Source organism: Hydra vulgaris, chromosome 06, assembly GCF_038396675.1.
Source record: "Hydra vulgaris chromosome 06, alternate assembly HydraT2T_AEP".
Taxonomy (NCBI): domain Eukaryota; kingdom Metazoa; phylum Cnidaria; class Hydrozoa; order Anthoathecata; family Hydridae; genus Hydra; species Hydra vulgaris.
Window position 1 is genome coordinate 2,692,968 of NC_088925.1, and position 10,155 is coordinate 2,703,122.

General features: G+C 27.1%; 2 protein-coding genes and 1 long non-coding RNA gene across 4 annotated transcripts; all 3 read right to left on the reverse strand.

The window, feature by feature from the left end:
* Positions 1–800: 800 nt before the first annotated feature.
* On the reverse strand, positions 801–4,591 carry LOC136081582 (uncharacterized). Of its 2 annotated transcripts, none has more exons than XR_010638918.1 (3): positions 4,572–4,591; positions 966–1,022; positions 801–881 (listed from the first exon to the last, which is right to left on the reverse strand). It is a non-coding gene; the product is annotated as an uncharacterized LOC136081582 (long non-coding RNA). The 2 variants fall into 2 exon arrangements; XR_010638919.1 differs by lacking the exon at positions 4,572–4,591 and adding an exon at positions 2,736–2,857.
* A 275-nt stretch (positions 4,592–4,866) lies between these two features.
* On the reverse strand, positions 4,867–6,099 carry LOC136081118 (uncharacterized). The gene is made up of 2 exons (XM_065798404.1): positions 6,052–6,099; positions 4,867–5,690 (listed from the first exon to the last, which is right to left on the reverse strand). Exons 1-2 carry the CDS (start codon positions 6,071–6,073, stop codon positions 4,867–4,869), a joined length of 846 nt encoding a protein of 281 aa, XP_065654476.1. The 5' UTR covers positions 6,074–6,099.
* Positions 6,100–7,624: 1,525 nt separating this feature from the next.
* On the reverse strand, positions 7,625–9,546 carry LOC136081119 (uncharacterized). Its single transcript, XM_065798405.1, has 4 exons — positions 9,471–9,546; positions 8,461–8,951; positions 8,069–8,243; positions 7,625–7,914 (listed from the first exon to the last, which is right to left on the reverse strand). The coding sequence occupies exons 1-4, from the start codon at positions 9,544–9,546 to the stop codon at positions 7,625–7,627; spliced, it is 1,032 nt and encodes a 343-aa protein (XP_065654477.1).
* Positions 9,547–10,155: the final 609 nt, after the last annotated feature.

Sequence of the window (10,155 nt, forward strand, 5' to 3'; positions counted from 1 at the left end):
TGATAGTATGCCCCTTCCCCCCCCCTCCCCTTTGGACTTTTTTTCTGAAATATTATTTTGTAAATTAGCTATTATACTAAATTTGACTATTATTCTAACAAATGAAATTGACTATTATACGTAATTATACGTATATGAACTTGATTATTTCACTACCTGAGAAAAAAAAAACGCTAATCCTGTTAAGTTCCTAATAAGTTTCCTACTAAAACTTAGTAAGTTCCCGCCGAGTACTTACTAGGAACTTAGTAGGATTAGCAGGTTTTAGTAGGAAACTTAGTAGGATTAGCAAGTTTTAGTAGGAAACTTAGTAGGATTAGCAAGTTTTTAGTAGGAAACCTTGTAGGATTAGCAAGTTTTTACTCGGAACTTAGTAGTATTACTAGGGTTTTTACTCGAAACTTAGTAGTATTACTAGGGTTTTTACTCGGAACTTAGTAGGTACTTAACAGGGTTAGTAGGTTTTTTTTCTCGGTTAAGTATTACTTTCTAGTTTTAGTTAATAGTTTTTTTAGTTAAATTCATATTTTTACTAGGGTTTTATTTAATTATTTGAGTTTTAAAGATTTCATAGATATATTAGTAAGCTTATTTTTCAAGAAATATACGAGTTTAAGTAAAAATAATAATTTTTACTTAAACACATTCTTCTTGAAAATATAATCCATATAATATAACTTAACTAGTCGCTAAGCAATAAGGACGCTTATTTATAAAACAATAATAAAAATAACAAATAATTAAGTGTTAGATTGTTAAACTAGAACATTTAAAAAAATACAACAAACAGCGATGGTCAGTTCTTTTGGTAATTTCGCAGGTGCCAGTGGAATAATTGCACCCATAAGATTTTTCTTAATCTTTTACGACCATAACTGTAGCTATAACGTAATTTATAAAAATATTAATGTAATTCAACAACATAATATCATATATTTTATAACAAAAAAGCATATTTAACTTACCATAAATTTAGAACGATGAAAAAACTTTCATTATCATTGTTTCAAAGCTATTATAATCTAAAATTTCAAAATAAAAGTGTATGAAAATATGAAACTAAGTTAAATTAAAAAAATTTAAATAAGCCTCGTGTGTGTATATATATATATATACACACACACACACACACACACACACACACACACACACACACACACACACACACACACACACACACACACACACACACACACACACACACACACACACACACACACACATATATATATATATATATATATATATATATATGTATATGTATATATACACATATTATTTTTATATACATATAAAAAAAGGAAAATTTACAGTTGACAGAAAACAATTAATAATTGTATCTAAAATATAAATATTTAATTAATTTAATAGATATTAGTCGTATCCACCTGTTATCTGCGATAACAGGTGGATACGATTTCTTTTCTCTTAACAAATTTATTTAATTCTTAAAAGAAACACTACATAAAGTCAAAATGGTACAAAAAGAAATCTGATTTAGATCATTGTTAACAACAAACTTTGTCGCCATTATGAATTAAGTTTGATGTTTCATTAATTAATTGATTGCAAACAGAATCCTAAATAACAACTTCTAATAAAAAGAATATTGTAAAGTAAATATATAATAATACAAAAAAACATAATACAATTTCAAACTTTAAAAATAGAAATGAAACCTAATCATGTTCATAATTAATTTGAATAACAACACTATAAAAAAATTTCTTTGTTTTTTTTACAAGAGCGTAGTGAGTAAATTGGCTTGAATCAAAAACAGCTAATCCACACTTTTTCAACAATAAATAAGGAGATATTTTTGACAAAACATGCTTGACTTTGATAGGAATATTAAAAGAATCCATATGACGATGAAACTTACTTACATTTTTATACAATCGACATATACACAAGATTTGTCTTTGGTTATATGCAATAAATAAAATTTTCACAATCACATTAACATCTATTAAATATGCATAATATGAAGCTGATTTTAATTTTTTACCATAATGATAAGCATGAAAAGTTCTATCAGCAACTCTAAAACGGTTATAAAACTGATAAAGATTTAGGTCAACATTTAAATCATTCATATCCATATTCCGCAACTTATCTGATATATTTTGTGCTGCACCTAACACAAAAGGATTCAAAGAAAAAGTATTTAAGTGGTCTTCCGTCTGAAATCTAATAAATTTTTCAGCCATTTGCCTTCCATGGCCTTTAGTTCCTGTAATAGACCTCTTTAGTTGGCGATTTACATTTTCAAACACCATAGCAGACGTTGCTGTAAGAGGTCCAAAATTTTTTACCTGGTCAGAGAGATGTGCTAATGCATGGAAAGTGAATGTGCGAATACCTTCACCGAAATAGGAGCATAATGCCTTTTGAAATAAATAAATTAGTTGCTGACAAGCATCAATATCATTTGATGAAACAATTTCATTGGATAATGTATAAATAGATGTTGAAAGCATTAAATAAAGAGAACAAATTTCAGCATTACCAAGTTTGTAAAATACAAATGGCCCATAATACAATAGAAAATACTTGTGCTCTTCAGCTTTCCGTTTAACAAGTTCATTATTCAAATTTTTTGGCTTCCGTTGAAAAAAATGTGGCAATTTTATGGAGTCTATTATATTAGATAACTTTGGAATATTTACTAATTTTTTGGAAACAATAAAGTTTAAAATTGTTTTAGCAATTCCTATATAAATTAAATGCATTACATCAAGAGGTGCACAAATAGGCAGTGAAATCAAATCTGTTAAAGCTGTCTTTCCCTTAACACCAAAAACAGGATTTTCTTCAGTTGCACGTATACGGTGATCTGCATCGGTTGCATTATTTCTAAGAATAAATATTTTTTGAATAGGAAAAGGCATCTTATGGTGAACTTAGATATAAGCGCCTTCAATTAAACATAAACTGCATCCAAATCTAAAAAAATAAGCTCAAATACACCTGCTAATTTTTTTTGTTTAAAAGAAAAATTAACCAAATTATATATATATATATATATATATATATATATATATATATATATATATATATATATATATATATATATATATATATATATATATATATATATATATATATATATATATATATATAACAAAAATAAACTTACTTTGCATTAAAATTCTGAATGTTACATATGCTACTTTTTGCAGGCAGGCCAGCAACCAAAGCAACAATCTTACATCTTAGGTGAAATAGATCTATGTATACACCTTTGGAAATACAATTGGTAAGGATAGGAAGAAATTGCGACCAGTTTGGTTTAGAAAAATGACCAATGTACAGACCAACTAATACAATATTATGGAGTTTTCTACGTTTACTTGGAGAGATATTTAAAAAAGATAAAAGTAAAGGCCAAACTGACGTTTTACGTGATAAAATTGGTGTCAGGCCATCTGTATTTAAAAGAAAGTAAAGAACATTTGGCTGAATTATTGGAAATTGTGTTCCATCACTTATATCACAAAATAATGAATCTTGGTGAATGCATTTTACCAGAGTTTGACTATTAGGGTTGGTCTTTAATAGATTGGAGATCTGTTCTTGAAAGGGAAGAACATAAATAATTCCTCCATCAACATCATGTGAGTCAATTAGTATATCTGAAAAATCTTTGTTATACTGATTGTATGAAGGGCACTTATTAGGAATTGGTAAAATATTTGAAATAAGTTTAAATATATCACCAACAGCCGCACTTGATAACTGATGTTTTGTAGCTAAAGTAGAAATTTGATTTTTTAAACTAATTGTTGATACCATAGCATTTTCATATAGATCTTCAAACGATGTATTTGTAGATGAGGTTTCGTTATAAATAGTGGTAAATGAAAAATCGTTACTTTTTTCTAAATTTATAGGAGATGATGTTTGAATTGGTTGTTGTTTTAAAAAAAGAGAATCATTGTCAACATTTCCAGAAAAATTAGGCTCTAAATCATTAAAAGATATCTGATTAGATTGATCTGGAGAACTTTCATTGGAACTCAAAATTGAAAAATTCAAATCATCATTAGATATATTTGGACTAGAAAAACTGTCATTCAAACAAGAAGAGCAATTTTAAGAAACTGAGTTAGATAAAGAAGATTGGTTGGATTTAAACCTTGGTTTTACTGGCATTTTTTTCTTTCCCATATACTTTGTTTTCTTAACATAGGCACCTAAAATATGATCAAATCCAATATATATCAAATGTACATACATACATACATACACACACATATATATATATATATATATATATATATATATATATATATATATATATATATATATATATATATATATCCACTGTACCAATAGCATGGCAATAAAAACTTTTAAAACATACTTTTGTGTATAAAACTAAATTTAAAATCAATCTCTTTATATCGTTGTTTTATTAAACGATTAATTATATTATCACGTTTTTATATAACTATTTAATTCATAAATAACTTAATTATATAATCTATATATTCATGTAATTTAAAAACACTTTATATTTATTATGTAACAATGAAAAAAAAGCATCACTTTAATAAAAAATCTGTTACCTGATGTCGACTGTCTATGTCGACTATGCATTTTATAAATAAAATAATTTTGTTTCTAAAATAAATGCTACATGAATAAAAAAGATAATTAAAAATACCATATAATGATTTTAAATAACCAATTAACTGACATAATCTAGACTTTTTTTTGAAAAATGTTGTATAGTATAGTGTAAAAAATTGTAAAAATTTAAATATTATATAAATTTTGAATTATGTTAATATAAAAAACAAAATTATATTATGGAAATCATATATACATAAACATTATATTAATAAATATTCATAGACATGTTCATGTCAAAATATGTAAACATGGCGATAAACTTGGTCTACCTGACTCACGTTGCTTAAACAGATTATGAGTTTTTAATTCATCATCAGTAAAAAGTTTTCGAGCAACACAGATAGCAAATTTAGTAACTTCCATATTTCTTTCTCCCAATAAGACCAAATCTTCACCATTAAACATTACTGGGTAATGGTTAGGGATTGCCTCATCAGCTACAGGGATAATTTTTTCTTTTTTTAATAGCTTTTTTATCGACTTTAACTCAAGCAATATCTTTTTTTGGGCCTTTAATTGTAGCTTTAGGAGATCATTTTGTAAAAGCACATCAAGTGTTGGAAGAGGCTTAGTGACTGATTCAACTTTTTTCTTAGGATTTTTTATTTGTGAATCCATTTCTAGATCAACACTTGACAACGAATCATCAGATTCTTCATAATTGATATCTGTTTGACATATTGGCTTCAGATTTGATAGAAGGGACTCGTTGATGGATTTGTTTAGGAAACTAAAAGAATCATTGACTACATCAAAACCTTTTGATATTTTAAGTTCCATCCTTTTTTTATAAACTTCCATGTCCTTCATATACCTTGACTTTGAAATAACTATTGCCAAAATGTCAGGCTTCAGCATTATCTCTTGATTTTCTGTCACTTCGTTGAAAGATAAATTATTGGGCAACAGTGTTGAATTGCTTGATATCACTTCATAAAGGTTTTCTTCTTTAAAAAATAGAAGATAAAAACCTGATTCTAGAGAACTTTCAACATACTTTTCAACAGGTTTATGTACCCGTGACGATATTTGATAAGTTTTCATTGAACATCCTAAAAAAAAAGCAACTACTTTAGAGTTATCAAGAAAGACACTAACAAACTTTTGAACAGTATGAATTTTTGAAGCTTTTTTTTTAATTATCAAATTAACTTTTGAATGAATGAACACTTTATCTTTTTTTTTTTTTGTAAAAGAAAAAAGAAAATGTTTGTACAGTTTCTTTTAACTAATAACTTTTTCATCTCTAATAAAAATAATAATTACAATCACTAACTCACTTTAACTTTACTTACTCAAAAATACATACAACACACACACTCAAAAAATTTCAAGTTCTTCATTTAAATTCAACATGATTAATGAATAATTATGCACAATCACATATAAAGAAACAGAAAATAAAATAGTTACCTGAAGCTGATTGATTGTCCATGGTTTGAGATGGAACTAAACATATTGTGTGTGTTCATATATATATATATATATATATATATATATATATATATATATATATATATATATATATTTACATATATATATATATATATATATACATATATTATATATATATATAAATATATATATATATATGCACTAAATATATATATATATATATATATATATATATATATATATATATATGTATGTATATAAATATATATTACTAAAAACTTGAGTAAACTAGCATTATATAACTATATATAGTAGTAATTAATCAAAATATCATAAATTATGGAAATTTTAAATTAATTTATATAATGGCATATATAACAAAAATCTTAATGTTAAGTAAATAAAAATTATAATACAAAATATAACAATATTCAATAATTTTATAGTTTGTTTAACATGTTAAAAAGAAATGTTAAATCTTGTTAACAAGAGATAACAAAAAAAATATATTTACCAGTAAAAAATTTTATATATATTTTATGAGAGCGTGATTTCAATATTAATCAATTTTTAATGTCAAATGGTTTACTCCATTTTTAGTCTGACTAAAACTTTTAGTCAGGCTTGAAGTGAGTGGTTTTTTGACATAAAAATTTGACATTTTAAATAAAATTTTAAGAAAATTAAAAATAAAAGTCTTTCTTTTTACTAAAAAGAAGTGACAAATCTTTATTAATAAAGATAAGTCATTTACTCTTTTTAGTAAAAAGAAATAGTAAAAAGAAAGAGTGACAATATAATTGTTTATGATTTATGATTTTATGTTTATTAAACAATATAAAAGCATAAACAATGAAAATAAAAAAATCAGAAATAAAAATAAAATATAATTTAAAAAACACATCGCCATACACTCAGTTTGTTTCAATTAATGGATTTGAATCCACACTTAAAGTTATTAAATATGGCGTTCCACAAGGTTCCATTCTTGACCCGTAATTGTTTTTATTATATATAAATGATGTATTTTGTTTATTGAAAAATTGCCTTTTTGTGTTTGACTTTCTTCAAAATAAAATACCAATCTCTTATTTAAATTTTTTAATTAGCTTTTTTAATTAGCTTTTTGAAGATCTATGAATACAACACAAGCAAGGACCCACTGTCAATTGCACCACAAATCATTACAGTATTGCTAATAACAGCGCCGGCCTTAGCTTTTTTGACAGGTTGGGCAAGACTGGTGAACGCGCCCCTAGGTATATATGGATGGGTTGTTACCATTAACAACGAGACCAATGCTCTAAAATGATGAACAAGAGGGCTAAAAGGAATATATAGTTTAATGCAAGAGATCCATATTGCGCATCAAGTTTCTTATTTAATTAATTTTTTATTAAAATTATAAACTTAGACTTTTCATGATATGGATTTATAGAAATGAGTGACTAAATAAATAGACAACGCAACGCTGCTTTTTAAATAACAAATGTTTTTATTAAACATATAATAAATCTTCTAACTATATAAACAAGAGTTATTGAATTTTAAAATGTAACTTTTCTAGCTTTTTTGTCCGCTAAATCTCTTATCAACTAGAAAAATCTAAATTTTCAGTTATTTCTTGCTCGATTGATAACATAGATAGAGAATTAAGTCGATCTTGCAACATCGTATCTCTTAAATATCTTTTGGTTAACTTGAGTTTAGAAAAACTACGTTCTCCACTAGGAACAGTAACAGGTATTGTAAGAAGAATGCACAGAACAATCCATGTATTTGAATATAACTCTTGTAGGCAATGTTTTTTAATAAAATTCAGTACAAAAAGTGGTGTCATCTCTTTTGTATTTATTTCACTTTCAACCTTGCTTAATTTATCTTTAATAAAAAACTGTACACTTAATAGTTTGTCGCATAGCAAAGCACCATCAATTTCTCATTGTGTATTTACAGTTAATTTTTCTTGTAATTGTTTACACAATTTTAAAAGTTCATTCTTTATGGGCAAATTATCCAAATTAGATAAAAAAACTCCATATATTTACATATTCATTAATTTGTTCAAATCTTTCATTTATTGACGACAGACATGTATCTAATAAACGGTTAAAAAATGTCACTTCAAGTTTCTTCTCGGGATTTTGAATTGGTTCGTCAGCAGCATTTTCATCATAATGACGTTTCACTCGTCGCACTCTTTTAAGCGGCTTAAATATTGATCGATGTTTAAACCTTCAGCTAACTCTTTGGCATCAACCGTTGCTTATTTAAAGCCAAACGTTCTGTAATTTTCCAAAAATGTGATGCATTTTTTCAACATTTCAGCGCACTGTACTAGATCCATGTCTTTGGCTTGCATTGCTTTACTAACAACGTTTATTTGGAATAGTACATTGTACCATGCAATTAAAGAAACTAAAAAACTATGTCTTTTAATTGTTCTGCTAATGTTTGTGCTTCGTGTGCAATATCGGGAGTTTTGGTTTCAGTTTCATATATAGTAATTAAAGCATTATGTACGCTGCTTATTTGGTATCGGATGGCTTTGAGGCTCTCAATTTTGGCTTCCCAACGAGTGTCGCATAATCGTTTAAGAGTGAAGTTTGTTGTACGACTAAGTAAAACATTCCAGCGTGAAGTTGATGCAGAAAATAATGTGAATAATCTTTGTATTATGCCAAAAACGTTAATGGAATTTAGCGAAGACTGCGCTGCGTCACGAATAACCAAATTGAGAGAATGACTTTCACATGGAAGGTAAAAAGCCAAAGGATTCAAATCTAATATTCGCTTTTGTAGACCTATTTTTTTACCTTTTATATTTGCACCGTTATCGTAACCTTGCCCTCGACAAAAGCTTATATTCAGTCCAAAATCTTTTAAAGCTCCGATTATGATTTCTGTTAAACCAAGACCTGTTGTGTTGTTAACATTGAAAAACCCAGAAAGTGTTCATTTATTTTTATAGGATATTCTGATATGTTTACAATTCTAATCGTTAGCAAGAGCTGTTCTTTGTGAGATACGTCAGGAGTGCAGTCAGCAATAATAGAATAATATGCACTTTTTAGAGCTTTGGATATAATTATGTTGGTTAATTTTGATGCCATTATATCAGAAATATCTCCTTTAAGAACTAGCGTGACGTGTTTAACATGATAGGATCAAATTTAGCGAGTAATTGTACCAACCCTAAAAATTTGCCGTTATTAACTGCATACAATTTATCAGAAGAACCTCTGAAGGCCATAGTATTTGTTGCCAAGTATTTGTTGCCAAGTATAAAGTAATGTCCATCAATCGTTCAAGAACACTTCGCCACCTTAAACTCTCCTTTTCGATTAGTTTTTGTTCTTGTTTATCAAAAGTTTCACCAGCTTCCATTCGTATTTCTGTCTCAATTCATAGTTCATAAGCATTTCTGTGTGACTTACTATTTTCGTGAATTTTTAATGCTTCTGTTAAATTCTTCCATTTATTGAATCCATTTCCGTTTAACTTTAAATTCATGTTGAAATCAAAAAGTTTGCAGCAAAAACAAAATACCGCATCTTTAGAAATTGAATACACAAGTCAACGTCGTAAAATAACTTCACCATTTGAAAGTTTTCGGTTGTAATAAGTATTTGAAAAATGTCGTCTTCTATTATCGCGTGGATATGTGTCCAAATTCACTTGTATTGCACCTATATTAATTACATAATCAACAAATTGAATATTGCGATGAATTGGCCACAAACCACAGTCTGAGTAATCGATTGCTGTTTCTTTGGTGCGATCATTTACATCACCATCTTAGCCATCATCATTTTCGTTATCGATATTTTTTTCATCGTAGTGAACATTTCCAACTAATACTATTTCGTCTTCTTCATCACTGGTTGATGTATCACTAAGTACATGCGCAACATTTTCTCCTTCCTTTATTTTATTACATATTAAATTAATAAACAACGCGCTCGCAACTCGTACCGAAAATAATGTTTAAAATTTAAACTTTAAATAGATGCCGAGAAAGATACAAGTAAAAAAATGAATTTAAGTCACAAAATATATGCTATGATCGAGACTCTTTTAATAAAATTATTAATTTTGCATAAGGAATTTTTAACAGTGTAG

Bases quoted from the DNA above. Each gene is read 5' to 3' on its own strand.
- LOC136081118 (XM_065798404.1), bottom strand. From the start codon at position 6,073: ATGGACAATCAATCAGCTTCAG. The intron at 5,691-6,051 runs GTAACTATTTTA...CTTTTTTTTTAG, and splicing joins GGACAATCAATCAGCTTCAG to GATGTTCAATGAAAACTTAT.
- LOC136081119 (XM_065798405.1), bottom strand. From the start codon at position 9,546: ATGAATTTAAAGTTAAACGGAAATGGATTCAATAAATGGAAGAATTTA. The intron at 8,244-8,460 runs GTTTTTTAGTTT...TCAATATTTAAG, and splicing joins CAGAACAATTAAAAGACATA to CCGCTTAAAAGAGTGCGACG. The intron at 7,915-8,068 runs GTTTTTTTATCT...TTTTTATTAAAG, and splicing joins TGAATATGTAAATATATGGA to ATAAATTAAGCAAGGTTGAA.